Raw genomic sequence first — 17,613 nt, 5'->3', positions numbered from 1 at the left:
ATTTGTAGTATTGTATAGTTCATGTCTCCCAAAATGCATGGCTACTCTAACTCCCATCCACACTCAAGATTAACTCCTTAGCTCTTACCTAGTATGCCCAGCCCTTGTGGGATAATTCAGTTTTGCCATCTGTGGGCTTGACTTTCCTGTTCATCTTTGGCCCTTGGGATTTCCCTGTCTTAGCTTTGAGTTTAGCTACATTTTAACACTTAGGGGATACTGTCACATAACATTTTTGTGTCTTTGAAAAGATCCACGATATTGTGCAATGATTACCACTATCTAATCCTAGAACTCTTTCGTCTGCTCCCAAAAGAAACCCCCTACATGAGCTGGGTGTGGTGGTGCATGCCTGGAGTCTCAGCTACTCAGGGGGTTGATGGGGAGGATCACTTGAGCCCAGGAATTTAAGGCTGCAGTATGCTATGATCATGCCTGTGAATAGCCACTGTACTTCATTCTGGGAAACATAACAAGACGCTGTCTCTAAAAAAGTAAGAAAAAAAAAAAAAAACCCTAGGTATTAACAGTCACTCCCCATTCCCAGCTACATCTCCCCAGGCCTGGAAACAACTAATTTACTTTCTGTCTCTATGGATTTGCCTATTCTGCACATTTGATACGAATGGAATCATACCACATATGGTTTCTTGTGTCTGGCTTCTTTCATTTGGCATAATGTCGTCAGAGTTCATCTATGTTGTAACATGAATCAGTATCTTGTTTGTTCACATTACTAAATATTGCATTATATGGATAGACCACATTTTGTTTATCCACTCATCAGTTGATGGACATTGGGTCGTATCCACTTTGACTATTATGACTAATGCTGCTATGAACTTTTTTAGATCAAGTTTTTGTGTGGACATGTTTCAATTCTCTTGGGTATTTACTTAGGAGTGGAATTGCTGGCACATAAGCCCAAGATTGGGTGCCAGCAGATTCAGTGTCTGGTGAGGTCCCGCTTTCTAAGTCATACATGGTCCTTCTGGCTGTGTCCTCACATAACTAAAGAGGCGAAGGAGCTCCCTCAGGCCACCTCTAAGAGATCATTAATGCTAGTCATGAGGGCATTGCCCTTTTGATCTGATCACTTCCCACATGTTCCACCTCCTAATACCATCATCTTGGGAGTTAGGATTTCAACATATGAATTTGGTGGGGGCCATAAAACACTCAGACCATAATAATACCTAAAGAGAAGTGAGGGATTCTGGGAAATGAAAACCAGGAGCTCAAGGTAGTTGAGTACTACCACATCAGGTACTTCCACATCAGAAGGGTTGGATATTCCGGAAGTGTAGTCCAGGAGGGCGGTACTGTTCTGTTTTTCCCCCAACTCTAGCATTCTGTGATATGTAGTCCGGAGCTCCGTGTACTCGCACATACCTCAGCTACAGTTAAGGCTGTAAACATTTCCCCTGGAATCCTGGGAACTACAGTCCAATCGTTCCAGGTAGTTGTAGGCACTTCCGGCTCGAGGAAGGCAGTGCTGTGGAATTCTGGGAAGTGTAGTCCCGGTGCTCTTGATAATTGCAGGCACTTCCGCCCAGGAAGACGACGTAGCAGCCATCTTTTCCCCGGCTCTGGTGATTCAGGTCAGCTTCTGAGGAACCTTTCAAACTTCCCCGAAATGGGCTTGTGTCAACAGCTAGCGGTCTTTTGTTTGGAGAAAAAAAGGAGTAGCGGCAAAGAGCGGCGGTTTGAGGGGCCAGGATGGTCTTTTGCGTTTCCCTCGACGGAGCTTGTTTGCATTGGGGGCGTAGTGGCTTCGTGCGGTTGGGGTGATGCTTCGTCGGGTTTGAAGGTCTCTTGGGCTATTCGCTCCCTCATTGTGACTCCCCCACCTGATGAGCCAGCCCTCCCACTTCATACAGTATCACACTGGGCGAGTTAGTTAATCCCCGTACCTTCGTTTGCTGTTCTGAAGGAAAATGAAAGCCATACCTTCCTAATGTTTTGAGAGAAAACGAGGTAGTACAAAAAGTTTAAAACTGCCTGGCACGTGAATTACCAATACTACCAAAATTTCCCTAGAAACTCCCATTTTGTAGCGAGCTCCTGGGAGCCCATGAAGCTGGATTGCCTCTGACCTCTTTTTAGGAAGGAGAGGGTTGCTTCTAACTGGTACTGGGAGATGCCACTGTGATGTATCGGGGATGGAGACATAATTCTAGTTATTTCACAGCCCCTTTTTCTTCCCCAGCGCTGACTTCTCAAAAAGCACTGCACAGAGGAGGAGGCAGCAGAGCCCCATGTGAGTAAGATTTGTTATTATTCTTGTTTTATTCACATAAATCAGAGAATGTGTGGGTCATGTATTTGGGCATGAGAAGTGATTATAATTTAGCGTTAGTTGCTAAGTTCCATTCTAAGGGATTTATACAAATGAACACCTTTCCACTATACAGTGGCTCTGTGAAATGATACTCTTTTTCCGAGGAGACTGGGACATAAGAACATAACTTGTTTGGTGATAGCCACCCAGCTAGTAGGAGGCAGAGCTAGCATTGAAAGCGAGACAGTCTTGAGTCTAGACCTGAGTTTTCTTTGGTATGTTCTCCATGAGCCATAGGCAACTGGCTGGTATCATGTGAAAATAGGTTGGGACTTCACTCAAGGTTTGGGCTATTCTGTTAGTTTTAAAAAATAGTGGCTGGGCGCGCTGGCTCATGCCTGTAATCCCAGCACTTTGGGAGGCTGAGGCAGGCAGACCACTTGAGGCCAGGAGTTTGAGACGAGTTTGGCCAGCATGGCGAAACCCCATCTCTACTAAAAATAAAAAATTAGCCAGCCATGGTGGCAAACACCTGTAATCCCAGTAGCTTGGGAGGCTGGGACAGGCGAATCGCTTGAACCTAGGTGGCGAGGTTGCTGTGAGCTGAGATCACACTGCTGCACTCCAGCCTGGGCAACTGAGCAAGACTCTCAAAAACAGAAAAGAGTTTTTAAAAATAGTTTTCTTGGCCGGGCACGGTGGCTCACACCTGTAATCCTAGCACTTTGGGAGGCCGAGGCGGGCGGATCACGAGGTCAGGAGATTGAGACCATCCTGGCTAACACAGTGAAACCCTGTCTCTACTAAAAATAAAAAAAATAAAAAAATTAGCCAGGCGTGGTGGCGGGCGCCTGTAGTCCCAGCTACTCAGGAGGCTGAGGCAGAAGAATGGCGTGAACCCAGGAGGTGGAGCTAGAAGTGAGCTGAGATGGCGCCACTGCGCTCCAGCCTGGGCGACAAAGCGAGACTCCGTCTCAAAAAAAAAATAATAGTTTTCTCAATTATTAGTTTTATTTGTTTCAAATAATAGAGGTAACACATAATCATGCAAATACAGAAATATATTTTTAAAATGTAAATTCGCCATGACCTTAGGATATAAAGATAACAACTATAGTTTTAGTGCCTTTCTGTCAAGTTTTTCTTGTATATATTTCTGTTTATTAGGGGTTTTTTTGGGGAGCGGGACTGAGTACAATGCAACACTACTCAACTGTGGTTCACAAAGCAGCAACGTTGGCATCACCCATTCTTGAGCCCTACCCAAGACCTTCTGATTTAGCATTTTTGCAGATAGGACCCAGAAATCTGCATTTCAACAAGATCCCAGGGCGATTAAGGTGCAAGTTAAAGTTTGAGAAGCTCAGGAAAAGGTCTTATCTGGAAACTCAGGACTAGAAAACTGACCCTGCCAGATGTCACAGATAAAACTGAGCTGGCCATACGAGAACCCTACTGAGTCCAGTGATTTTCTTTCCCACTAAATATTAACTGTCAAGTTTCTTTGCAAAAACCATGACATGAGTAGAAGGCAGCTGGCAAGTCTAGAGTCACAATGGAGGGATTTAGTGTCCTGAAGATCTATGTCTCCCAGGCTTTGGGGAGTAGATTCCTTGCCATCTTTGGTTCTGGAGGCCTTCTGTCTGAAGTGGGAAGATTAGCTACCTAGTTATTGTTAATTTAACATTTGATATCATTGCCATAGTTGTCATCATCGTCACGTCATCGTTATTATTGTGATTAATGACTGTTTCCTAATTTAACCTTTTTTTTTTTTTTTTTTTGGAGACAGAGTTTCACATTTGTTGCCCAGGCTGGAGTGCAATGGTATGATCTTGACTCACTGCAACCTCTGCCTCCCAGGTTCAGGTGATTCTCCTGCCTCAGCCTCCTGAACAGCTGGGATTACAGGCGTCTGCCACCATGCTCAGCTAATTTTTTTGTATTTTTAGTAGCGATGAGGTTTCTCCGTGTTGGCGAGGCTGGTCTCGAACTCCTGACCTCAGGTGATCCACCCACCTCGGCCTCCCAAAGTATTGGGATTATGGGCATGAGCCACCATGCCCAGCCAACTTTTTTTTTTTTTTTTAAATATAATTTCAAACTTACAGAAAAGCTGCAAAAATCATAGTATAAGGAAATCTCATATGCTTCTCACCCAGATTCATCAGTTGTTTATGTTTTGCCTGTTTGCTTTGTTAATGACCATCATCAGCCAGATATCACCAGGAACATACCTGTAACCGAAGACAGTTAAGTTTGTTTTAGCTTGCTGCATCCAAGGAGCCCACACATGCATGGGGTGTCTTGGTAGGAGGCAATTAGTAGGGGCCTGGTTATAGGGTTTTGGTTTATGTTAGCTGAGTTGGGGAGAGTTTTAGGCTATGGGTTTGTTCTGGATTGGATGCTGTCAAAAAGCAGCAGCAATTTGATCAGGCTATTTTAATTTTTATGTAGGAAGTGGGGAAATAACGAGACTGGAGTTGTTACTAATAACAAAGTGGTCATGTTAGATGGAGGAGGCAATTATTTGGCTATTTTTGTCATTGTAGAATGTATTTCTCTCTGAGTTATAAGCTGTCTTGTTTTTTTCTTTTTCACCATGATCACTGAGTAGACCTGTCTCATTCTTGTTGACAAATTGAAAACACCAGGTTCTGGCTGTTGCTGCTGTTAGTTGTCAAAGCAGTTTTTTTTGTTTTTGTTTTTGTTTTTTTTGTCTTTTTGCTTTCACTTTGTCATACTTACATTTTGTTTTTGTCTTTTTGCTGAAGCATTTGAGAGCAAGCTAGAGATAGTGATCAAAATGAAATTAGTTACATTGCTAACTTACTGTTATCTAATCCACAGTTTGTATTTAAATTTATTCCATTTTCCCATTAAAGACTTTGAAAGTCATTTCTTCCCCCAGGTGAGTTTCCCGTCTAATTGTATGCATTGCACTGTTTTTGTTTCATTAGTCACCTTTAGTCTAGAATGATTCCTTAGACTTTCTTTTTTGCTCTTGATATCTTTGTAGAGTATTGAGAAATTATTTTGTAAAATGCTCTTTTTTTTTGTTTCCTTAATATTTATTCATGATTAAATTCAAGCTATGCGTTGTCAGCAGAGATGCCATCAAAGTAGGCATCCTTCTCAGTGCATCATAGGAGAAGTCAAATGTTGGTTTGTGGGTTTGTCCCACTAGTGGTCTCAACTTTGTTTTTTTGGATAAAATGTCTGCCAGGTTACCTTTTTCCTTTTGCACTTAATACTTTGAGACTATGTAGCCGTCTTATTCCTCACCAAACTTTCACCAGTTTTTAGCATCTATTGATGATGTTCTGGTTATCTTTCATTCTACCTTTATTAGTTTATCTGTTTTACTATAGGAGCTTTCTCTTGTCACCCATTTATTACACATTCTTTTATTTGTAACAATATAGAGTAATGTTCCTCCTGTTTCCTTTTTTTTGAGACAGTGTCTCACTCAGTCACCCAGGCTGGAGTGCAGTGGGACAATCTCAGCTCTCTGCAACCTCTGCCTCCTGGGTTCAAGCAATTCTCGTGCCTCAGCTTCCCAAGTAGCTGGGATTACAGGCACCTGCCACCATGTCCAGCTAATTTTTGTCTTTTTAGTAAAGACAGGGTTTCATCATGTTGACCAGGCTTGTCTTCAACTCCTGACTGTAAGTGATCTGTTTGTCTCGGCTTCCCAAAGTGCTAGTAGGATTACAGGCGTGAACCACTGTGTCTAGCCAGGTTCCTGCCTTTTTAATTTAAGTTAGGTGTGGATTGTCAAACTGTGTTTTTTAATTGCAGTATCTTAGGTTTTATTAGTTCAGTGTTAGCAAATTATTGGAAAGACAGAAGATGTTTTTCAGAAGTTGTAAGACACTTTCACGTGACATAGCAACAACCTGTGAACTCCAGCTATCTTATAATATTCTATTGGTGGAAATTATACTTTTAAGGATAATTTCAAACCATAGACTATCTTCTACTTATTGCAGTTGCAAAGAAATAAGGTACCTGACTGTGTTGTAAGAGCTTTCTACCTTCCAGCAATCCGATGAGGTTGGTACTGTTGTTATTTGCCACTTGTAGATGACAGAAGTAAGGCAAAGAGATATTAGTAATTTCCCCAAGGTGATACTTCTAGTGAGTACCCTGTCGGGATTTTAACCCTTGCATATCAATTCCAGAGCCTACTGTGCTTATATTGTCTCAATTTATACCATACTCAGAATAAGAATTACTAGGGTGGAATGACAGGCATGTGGGCAGTGAAGCCACTGTGTGGTTAGCCTGGTTCTGAACTACTGCTGAAAGGGGTAGATGGATATCTAGGATCCATGTCATAATCTACTTAAAAGCCACATAAAGCTGCAGCTACCCCAAGAAGCACACACCTTTGCTAATTCCTAAACAGCAGCCACATGGATTAGCAACATACTTGCCCAGTTTTCATTTACTTCTCTCTTCTTTCCTCGTTCAGCTTCTTAGGACTCTGCACTTCCCCAGAAGGAAGAATTAAAAATGAATATGTTCAAGGTGAGTAAAGCTTGCCTTTCCCACCTGTTAAAAATACCATTTTAGTACTTAGAGATGGGACCAGGTTTTTCTTTTTCAAGTAAGAGTCAAGGCATTTGAGGATCTGTTGAGTGTGCTAGGTGCTTATTTTGTCCCGTTTAAGTTTAGCTGGTTTTGGTTTTAGTTTTATTTCATCATTTTTATTTTACAAATAAAAGTAGAAAAATTAATAGAATGATGGGCGGGCACAGTGGCTCACACTTGTAATCCCAGCACTTTGGGAGGCTGAGGCAGGGGGTGGGATCACTTGAGGTCAGGAGTTTGAGACCAGCCTGGCCAACATGGTGAAACCCCGTCTTTACTGAAAATACAAAAATTAGCCAGGTGTAGTGGCACACACTTGTAATCCAAGCTACTCAGTTGACTGAGGCAGGACAATCACTTAAATTTGGAAGGCAGAGGTTGCAGTGAGCCGAGATCGTTCCACTGTACTCCAGCCTGGCCAGTAGAGCGAGACGCCGTCTCAAAAAAAAAAAAAAAAGGAAAAATTAATAGAAATGACAAATACCTTATTTCTGCAATCTCTTCATTGTATGTACTCGTAATTATATATTTGCATTCATAACATAGATATGATTTTACATTTCTTAAATTTAATATGTAAGATTAATTTTTGTTGTATTTCTATCAAATTTATGTATCCAGTTTTTAAACTATTCTCTCTATATAGACAGTTAGTGTAGAATTTTTTACTATTTTAGGAACTATAGTGTTAGTTTTCTTGCATTTAACTTTTTCTGAAAAAATCAATTTTGAAAAATACTGCCTTTTAAAATGTGTAACATTAGGTATTCAGAATTGAAAAGGTATGTTTTGTGTGTGGTACTTCCGATGTTTTTTGATAGAATATTCAAATATGGCACAGTGCGTCAAGATTTAACAACTGCTTCACACAGAAAAAATATTAGACTTTTTTTACTCCAAGAGCTAGATTCTGTCTTCCCCCTGCCTCAGCCATACCCTGTGTGTTTACTAGTCTTTTTCCCTTTGAATATTTTTTTAGTCAAAGTGTAATATGTGACCTTAATTTAAAATGCCTAGTGGTAGGAAAGGATTTGCCAAGCACTTACACTGTGCCCCTATATTGATACCTCACAGCAACTATGAGGAGGTTCTTTGTTTTGTCTTCGTTTTAAACATAAATAGAAAAGGGATTGTGAAGAATGAGGAACCTGCTCAAGTTCACATGGAAAACTAAAGATCCAGGATCAGTGTATTACATTCAAGTGAAAGACCAAGACAGGAGGACAGAGAGAAAGAGTCTTTCATTCAGAAACCTGACATGCCCTTTACGTTTATTTCCACATGTAGTACTGCTTCCCACCTCAGTAGGAAGACAGGTGCTATCAAACACTGTTGGGACTAAATTGGTAAACCTTTCTGGGGAAATTGGCAATGTTTTAGGTTCAGTAGGTAACAGTTCTAGGAAATGCCCTTATAAGAGTACTCACTGAGAGCATCCAGTAAATATACAAAGCTTTCTTTTTCATAGCAGCACTTTTGGTAAGTCAGTATATGGCATTGGCAAGACAGGAGAAGGGCTGGGAAATCTACAAACGTCTCGGCATCCAGAACAACTTTGCACCTGTTCTCTTCACCTTCTCAGTGTTACCCATCTTCCAGTGGACATTGGTTGTAAGATTGAGGTCATGTGTTTTTGTCGTAGGAAGCAGTGACCTTCAACGACGTGGCTGTGGCCTTCACAGAGGAGGAGTTGGGGCTGCTGGGCCCTGCCCAGAGGAAGCTGTACCGAGATGTGATGGTGGAGAACTTTAGGAACCTGCTGTCAGTGGGTGAGGACAGCCTCCCTCTGGAGTATCTTTGTGACCTTGGAGTTTTAAGGCTTTGTGGCCCTTGAAATGGTTCCCTGAGTGTGGAAACCTGACTTTCCTAATTTTTATGGGATGCAGAGACACTGGATGTTTCTGATCTTTCTGAACAGAGTATTTTAGGTCTTTTTCATTTGTGTTTTATAGAAGAACTATAAATGAACAGAATATTGCTATGCTTTGTCTATTCTTTTTCATATTTTACACCTGTCCCATTATTGAATTATAAAACCAATTTATTGAATACCGCCAGCAGATTTCAATGAAATAATATAGGGTAGAAAATACTAGAACTCCTTAGGAAGAATGGCGCACACTGCAGCAAAAACTGGCCAATTTCTTGACTGATGTGAGAACTAATGGGAGGAGATTTAATGAAAACAGACAATAGTTAAAAATAGATTATTCAAACTTGGTTTTCATAATATGTATCTATGCATGTGTGTCTGGGTCATGAAATAAATGGTGTTTCTTTACTGAGTCACAATTTAAATAAAGGTTTGAAAAACACTGCTTTCAGTGTCTTGAATATGCAGTTGCAGCTCAGATTTCCAGTGTATTTTAACTCTAATATGTTCATTTTCAACTTGTGATTTGGCATTTTCACAGGGCATCAACCCTTCAAACAAGATGTATCACCTATAGAAAGAAATGAGCAGCTTTGGATAGTGACGACAGCAACCCAAAGACAGAGAAATTTAGGTAAAAACCAAACAGTTGTGAGTTCTTATAGTTAACTGTCCATCTGCTTTGCTTTTCGTCAGCCTTATTGCCGTCACCTTGTCCAAATTGCCAAATCTCTTTCCTGGATTATTACAACACCCTTCATACCGCTTGCCCTGCTCCCACCCCTCTCCTCTTACAGTCTGTTTTCTAAGTGACAGCCAAAGTGAGTTTTTGTTACCTTGTGTCAGACTATGTTGCTGTTCTGCTCAAAATTATCTGTAACTTATTTTACATAGAGTAAAATCCACTTAATGTGACTGACAGAGTCCTACATGGTGTGCTCTTCATCCCCCACTACCTCTCTAAATATATCTCCTATACTCTCTCTCTCTCTGTGAATTCCAGCCACATTGTCCTCCCTCTTGCTTTTCAGACCTATCAAGGATGCTTCTGCCTCACAGCCCTGTGTGTGTTCTTCTCTCTGCCTGAAATAATATTTCACCTATAAGCCTTCTGGTCTTTTCCTCATTCAGTTCTTTGCTCAGTTTTAGTATTATAAGAAAGGCCTCCTCTGACCACCCTATTAAAAACACAGTCTTTTCCTTTACTCTCTGTGCATTGCCTTATATTGTGTGTAAGCACTGATCATCACCTCATATATGCTTTCGTTTAGTGACTTACCACCTGTGTCTCCTCACTGGAGTGTAATCTCCAGGAGGGGAGGAATTTTATCTATTTGTTGCTGTCTCTTCAGTACTTAGAATAGTCCTAGTATATGGCAGAGACACTATAAACATTAATTGAATAAATAAATGAGTTAATGGAAATCTGTCTTCTATGGAGCTAATAGGTGGTGAACAAATCAGCATAAATAAGGGATATTGCAAAGTATTTTTTGTCTTCCAATAAATTCCTAACCTAATTTAATTTCTCTTTGTGTATGAGTATCTGTGTTTGTATATTTGCATGTGTTTGCCTGTCTATACAAGTTGACCCATGTCTTAGGGAACCTAGCGTCATAGCTGTAACCAAACTGAATAACATGCTTTCCTTACGACTTTCTTTGAGTATTTGTAGCAGAGCATATTCATCGGGGAGGGAATATTTTCAAATACAGACTTTTATTTCTATTTCTTAGGTATTCCCCCATAGAAGGGAATAAAATTCGATTTTCTTATCCATTATATCAGGAAAGAAAAAGTAAAACTAAAAGTCAGGACATGAGCATTAGCCTTTTCCTTAAAAAGTTTGCACAGTTGGCATCCCATTTGCTTCTTCCAAAGTCCACTCTCATAAAAAGAAATGGATCTTACATTGTTGCCTCTCGAACATTTATATTGTGTAGGCTTATATGTATGTCTTTAGAAGGCCTTTTATGTAATGACACCATTACTGCTTGTGATTATTCTGATATGATACTTTATCTGATTTTTTTCCTAAATATCACAAGCTATTAAATTTATTTCACGATTCATTAATAGACCACTTTGTCAATTTGGAAAACATTCTTGTTAAAGACAAATATATCTACATCCAGAAACTTTCCATACCTTTCTTTCAAAGAGACAACATTCTTTGCTAACCTACCAATTTTGACTCAATGCAAAAGCCTTAGAAGGATCCAGTGCATAGGTCTTCATGCTTTGCTTTCACCCCAAGTGATTATCACCTTTGATTTTTCTCTTCAGCAATAACTCACTTGGTATACCCCTGCCTCAGGTACAGCTTTTCAACTTTGCAGCAAAACTGTACTTTCCAGTTCTTTTTCTATTTCACATACCTTACTTGTAAAAGCTCTTTTGCTCTATGACCTGGCTCAAACTTAAACTTGGATTTGAAGTTAGAAGAACTATCAGAAGTCAAACAAGGATTCATACATGCATACATTCCTTGAGTGACTGTTAATAACTGCCACGCAATAACTTCTGGGCTGTGGTTGTAAACTGTGAGCACTACAAAATGTTTTTCCTTATTGATACCATATTATGGTAGGAAAGACATGGAATTAAAAATTTAGTATGTCAGTAGTTGTGTTTTTAAATGGGTTTCATTAGTGCTTAGCAATTGGGAGCTTGGTGGACCATCTCTTGGTTTCTGTCAGTATGTAAACCAGAAACTTCAAATGTGTCGAAAAAGATGAGCAGAACTATCCCGAGGCTCATTAAAGTCTTTTAATCTGTCCTCAGTGAGAAATCTTAAATCTTTGAACAAAAAAATTCACTGTCTATCTCTCTGAATTCTTTGTCCTTACAGGAGAGAAAAATCAAAGTAAGTTAGTAACTATTCAAGACAGAGAATCAGAAGAAGAGCTTTCTTGCTGGCAAATCTGGCAACAAATTGCAAATGACTTAACCAGGTGTCAAGACTCCATGATCAATAATTCTCAATTTCACAAACAAGGTGATTTCCCTTGCCAGGTAGGGGCAGAACTGTCTGTTCAAATTTCCGAAGATGAGAACTATATAGTAAATAAAGCAGATGGTCCCAGTGATACTGGGAATCCAGAGTTTCCTATCTTGAGAACCCAGGATTCTTGGAGGAAAACATTCCTGACTGAGTCACAGAGATTGAACAGAGATCAACAAATTTCCATAAAAAATAAATTATGTCAATGTAAGAAGGGTGTTGATCCCATCAGTTGGATTTCACATCATGATGGTCATAGAGTACACAAAAGTGACAAGTCTTATAGACCCAATGATTACAAAAAAGACAACATGAAGATTTCGACATTTGATCAGAATAGCATGATTCACACAGGACAGAAATCTTACCAGTGTAATGAGTGTAAAAAACCCTTCAGTGATCTCTCCAGCTTTGATCTTCATCAGCAGTTACAATCAGGAGAGAAGTCTCTTACATGTGTTGAACGTGGAAAAGGCTTCTGTTACAGCCCAGTTCTTCCTGTTCATCAGAAAGTACATGTGGGAGAAAAACTTAAGTGTGATGAGTGTGGTAAGGAATTCAGTCAGGGCACTTATCTACAGACCCATCAGAAAGTCCACGTGATAGAGAAACCATACAAATGTAAGCAATGTGGGAAAGGTTTCAGTCGTAGATCAGCACTTAATGTTCATTGTAAGGTCCACACGGGAGAGAAACCTTATAATTGTGAGGAGTGTGGGAGGGCCTTCAGTCAGGCCTCTCATCTTCAGGACCATCAGAGACTCCACACTGGGGAGAAGCCATTCAAATGTGATGCATGTGGTAAGAGCTTCAGTCGGAATTCACATCTTCAATCCCATCAAAGAGTTCATACAGGAGAGAAACCATACAAATGTGAGGAGTGTGGTAAGGGCTTCATTTGTAGCTCAAATCTTTACATTCATCAGAGAGTCCACACAGGAGAAAAACCCTATAAATGTGAGGAATGTGGTAAAGGCTTTAGTCGGCCTTCAAGTCTTCAGGCCCATCAGGGAGTCCACACTGGAGAGAAGTCATACATATGTACTGTATGTGGGAAAGGCTTTACTCTGAGTTCAAATCTTCAAGCCCATCAGAGAGTCCACACTGGAGAGAAGCCATACAAATGCAGTGAGTGTGGGAAGAGCTTCAGGAGGAACTCCCATTATCAAGTTCATCTAGTGGTCCACACAGGAGAGAAACCCTACAAATGTGAGATATGTGGGAAGGGCTTCAGTCAAAGTTCATATCTTCAAATCCATCAGAAGGCCCACAGTGTAGAGAAACCTTTTAAGTGTGAGGAGTGTGGGCAGGGTTTCAATCAGAGCTCACGACTTCAGATTCACCAGCTGATCCATAAGGGTGAGAAACCATACAAATGTGAAGAGTGTGGCAAGGGATTTAGTCGTAGAGCAGATCTTAAAATTCACTGTAGGATCCACACAGGAGAGAAACCATATAATTGTGAGGAGTGTGGGAAGGTCTTCAGGCAGGCCTCAAATCTTTTGGCCCATCAGAGAGTCCACAGTGGAGAAAAACCATTCAAATGTGAAGAGTGTGGGAAGAGTTTTGGTCGGAGTGCACATCTTCAAGCCCATCAAAAAGTCCACACTGGAGAAAAGCCATACAAATGTGATGAGTGTGGGAAGGGCTTCAAGTGGAGCTTGAATCTTGACATGCATCAGAGGGTGCACACGGGAGAAAAACCATATAAATGTGGGGAGTGTGGTAAGTACTTCAGTCAGGCATCAAGTCTTCAACTTCATCAGAGTGTCCACACAGGAGAGAAACCATACAAATGTGATGTGTGTGGTAAAGTCTTCAGTCGGTCTTCACAACTACAGTCTCATCAGAGAGTTCACACTGGGGAAAAACCTTATAAATGTGAGATATGTGGTAAGAGCTTCAGTTGGCGATCGAATCTTACAATTCATCACAGAATCCATGTTGGTGATAAATCCTATAAAAATAATAGGGGTGGTAAGAACATCAGAGAATCCACACAGGAAAAAAAATCCATAAAATGATTATTTGTGAAGACTCGTGTCATTTGAATTCTTCCAATTATCAAGTCTCAGAAAATTACTAAAGTCAGTGTTTCAGCCATAGCTTGTCTTGTCCCAGTGGTTCAAAGACAACAAAACAATCTTTATGATTAGCATAGCAAGGGCTTTAGTCAGAACCTTGACCTTTATAAAATGTCACTTAGAAGAGGGGTGTTAGAGTAAGATTTTTCTCAGGCCTTTTACAACATGGTGGACATGCCAAAATTAAGTGTCCACTAGAATGTTAACTCCATAAAGGCAGAGACTTTGTTCACTACTGAATCTACATAATCTTACCATTGCCATATACTTCACAGGTGCTCAATATTTGTTAATAGGAAACATTTTTGAAAATTATGTTGAGATCACCTCCAGAATATCTTGAATTTGTAAACAGGAAACAAAGTAGCCTTAATAAGATTAAGTCAGAGACAATTGAAATGTAGAAAACCACTCAATACCGAACTCTCCAATGTTAAGTTGATATTGTCTTGTGATTAGATCCTGTCCTTTAGCCTCACTAATCAAGTTGAGTACTATCTTCCCAGACGTCTAGTTTTCTACTGGTTTTATGTAGTATAGATTCAATTATCTTTTGTAAGAGATAACTTTGTTCATCTTGTAATAAGTGGATGCTACATACTACACTTATGTTTTCAACATTGTTAAGGCAGATTTTAAGTGTCAGAGTTGCTAATGACAAACATTTTTTAGTAGATGTTGAATTTATCATTGGTTTTTTCACATTTTCATTCAGGCTTTGACATGATTGCCTTCTAAGGGCTTTAGCATTACTTTAATCAGAACTTAGTTTGAGGCTATTGCAGATTTCTTTTGTCAACTTCTCTCTCCCATATTCTGAGAAAAAGGACAAAATATTTAACATTTGATAAATTTCATCCAAAATCGATTTTTGGAACGTGACTGACTTTTACCTTTTCCTAGTGGTGGCAGTGAAAAAAATGCTTTTGGAAGAGAAATTAGTATGTATCAATATAGAATGTGCATCTCTTTTTTCTGGAATTCATAGAATAGGAATTTTTGATTAGGAGATTCAAATAGAAAATGTGAGTAACACAGCAGTGTGTTGCTGAATTTTGTAAAAATATAAATAATTTTTTATATATTATAGTAAAAATCCTTGAAAATGATGGCCACATTTTATAACAGCAAAGTGTAATGGTTTAGTTTAAGAACATCATAGGCCGGGTGTGGTGGCTCATGCCCATAATCCCTGTACTTTGGGAGGCCAAGGTGGGTGGATGACCTAAGGTCAGGAGTTCGAGACCAACCTGGCCAACATGGTGAAACCCTGTCTCTACTAAAAATACAAAAGGTAGCTGGGTGTGGTGGTGCATGCCTGTAATCCCAGCTACTTGGGGTGCTGAGGCAGGAGAATTGCTTGAACCTGGGAGGCGGAAGTTGCAGTGAGTCGAGATGTTGCCACTGCACTCTAGCCTGGGCAATAGAGTGAGACTCAGTCTTTAAAAAAAAAAAATCACATACCTTACATTCGTGTGTGTCCATGTGAGTGAACAGTGCATCTAGTGATGTGACAGTCTATCCTATGCCCCCACAGCATCGAAGAGAATGCAGGAATTTTTTCACATTTAACTTCTATATTTTATTTTTTTCACTGAGCATCGGTTTTATAGTAAAATACTGTTAGTTTACAGTAACATAGTAAAACTAAAATATAGTTTGAAAAATTACTAGAAGATATTAATCCCTTACAGTTAAGAAATCTTGTGTCATCATATAGTATATAAGGCCAAAATTAAAGAATGGAACTCTGGAAATAAATTATAAACACTTGTTCAAAGATACGGATGCATTGGTGAGAGTGAATATATATTTGCAGTGAATGCATTTGAACCTTCTTACGTGCAAATCTGTGCAATCAATACGGTTTTAGTGTAATTCCAGTAGTAGGAATGTTGCTTAGTTCTTGACAGACTTACTCACTGGCTGAATGGATAGATAACCCAGGGCACTGGCTTGTCTTTTTAAGTGCTTGATCTGATTGGGGGAAATGGCTGGGCCTTTCTAGGTACTGTATGGCAAGGAAAATCAAGTTGTGGAAAAAAGAAATAAAATTTACAAAGAGGCCAGGTGCGGTTGCTCGCGCCTGTAATCCCAGGACTTTGGATGGCCGAGGCAGCTGGATCACCTGAGGTCACGAGTTTGAGCCCAGCCAGGCCAACATGGTGAAACCCCATCACTCTTTTAAAAAAAAAAAAAAAAAAACAAAAAAAACTAGTCAGGTGAGGTGACAGGTGCCTGTAATTCCAGCTACTCGGGAGTCTGAGGCAGAAGAATCATTTGAACCCAGGAGGCAGAGGTTGCAGTGAGCTGAGATTGTGCCACTGCACTCTAGCTGGGGTGACAGAGGGAGACTCTATCTCAAAAAAAAAAAAAAAAAAAAATTCTGAAGATACAGAGTGGAAATACATAAATTTTGAGGTAAAATTTAATAAAGATTCCCTGAGGAAAAGATGTGCATAGGGAGAGAACAGCATGATGCCAGTGAAAACAAACCATGGGAACAGGCAGTTAAACAGGATTTAATGCCATTTCTTTCTTAGGTGTTTCTGTGACATTTAAAGCTTATTTGGCTAAAGGCTTTACTCAGCAAAGGGTATATCTTTATGAGGTTTCTACAGTTTTCTCTACTTGGATTACAATTCCTGTTGTTCCTGGACTGCAACTTCACATGCTAAGTATGTAAAGTCCATGATACCTCAAATTGTGTTAGATATCAGAAATCCTGAGTCTTCGATGTTTAGTTTGCTCTTAGATATCAGGATAGCCCACCAACTCTCTGTAGTTTAGTGGGTTAAGTCAGGGGTCAAAAAACTACCCCCTGTGGGCCAAATCCAGCCCACTCCCTTAAAGATTTATTAGAATATAGCAATGCCTATGTTTTAATGTATTATGTATGCTTTCTTGCTGCAGTGTCAGAATTTAGTAGTTGTGACAAAAACTCTGGACCACAAAATCTAAAATATGTACTTTCTGGCCCTTTACAGAAAAAATTTACCAACCCTTATGTTAAACCAAAATGATTTGTCTCCCATAACTTAAAAGACCCCAGGTAGAGCAGGACTTAGACCTGCTTCGGTCAGGATTCCAAAATGATTTTCTTTTGATTTTCATATCTACCCTTCTGGTTAACCCTGGTCTTTAGGTTCAAGACGGGGCTAGCAACCAGGGAGCACCTATCTTTTCACTGTCAGTGGAAGGGAGGTGCTGTTTAATTTGTAGTGTTGGGTAGTTTACTACTCACCATGTTTGTGGTTCCTCTGGCCTTGATTCTCACCTACACTCAAGATTAGACAGCTAGTTGTGTATCCAGTTCTTTTGGCCTTTATGAGCTATTAAGTTTCAACGCAGTCAGGTGCAGTGGCTCACACCTGTAATCGCAGCCCTTTGGGAGGCCGAGGTGAGAGGATCTCTTGAGCTCAGGGGTTCAAGATTAGCCTGGGCAATATAGTGAGACCCTGTCTCTCCAAAAAAAGTTTTAAAACTTAGCTAGCCATGGAGGCACACATGTGTGGTTCCAGGTACTCAGGAAGCTGAGGTGGAAGGATCACTTGACAAAATAAGGATTTTTGTAATTTATATCAATAGAAACCTGAGAAATGGTTGTAGATCTCACGGATATTGAATCAGGTGGAAATAATATAGTGATGGATTAGGCTGGATCTGCTGATATGGGTGCAGTGAACAGTGATTCCAGACCCACTGTTAGCTTGAGCACCTGGGAATAGTTTCAGTAGTTTTCTGAGTTGTGTGAAACCTGGATGCAAAAACGTTA

General features: G+C 40.1%; 1 protein-coding gene across 2 annotated transcripts; it reads left to right on the top strand.

Moving 5' to 3' along the window:
- The first annotated feature begins 1,391 nt into the window (after positions 1-1,391).
- On the top strand, positions 1,392-13,789 carry ZNF226 (zinc finger protein 226). Of its 2 annotated transcripts, XM_021931161.2 has the most exons (7): positions 1,392-1,601; positions 2,210-2,260; positions 6,274-6,337; positions 6,759-6,814; positions 8,520-8,646; positions 9,292-9,384; positions 11,602-13,789. In XM_021931161.2, exons 4-7 carry the CDS (start codon positions 6,800-6,802, stop codon positions 13,776-13,778), a joined length of 2,412 nt encoding a protein of 803 aa, XP_021786853.2. In that variant the 5' UTR covers positions 1,392-1,601; positions 2,210-2,260; positions 6,274-6,337; positions 6,759-6,799; the 3' UTR covers positions 13,779-13,789. The 2 variants fall into 2 exon arrangements, with proteins under 2 accessions (XP_021786853.2, XP_031515242.1); XM_031659382.1 differs by lacking the exon at positions 6,274-6,337.
- The last annotated feature ends 3,824 nt before the right edge of the window (positions 13,790-17,613 follow it).

The sequence above is a fragment of the Papio anubis genome, chromosome 20 (genome assembly GCF_008728515.1).
Source record: "Papio anubis isolate 15944 chromosome 20, Panubis1.0, whole genome shotgun sequence".
NCBI lineage: Eukaryota > Metazoa > Chordata > Mammalia > Primates > Cercopithecidae > Papio > Papio anubis.
This window is presented reverse-complemented; position numbering and strand designations above follow the sequence as displayed.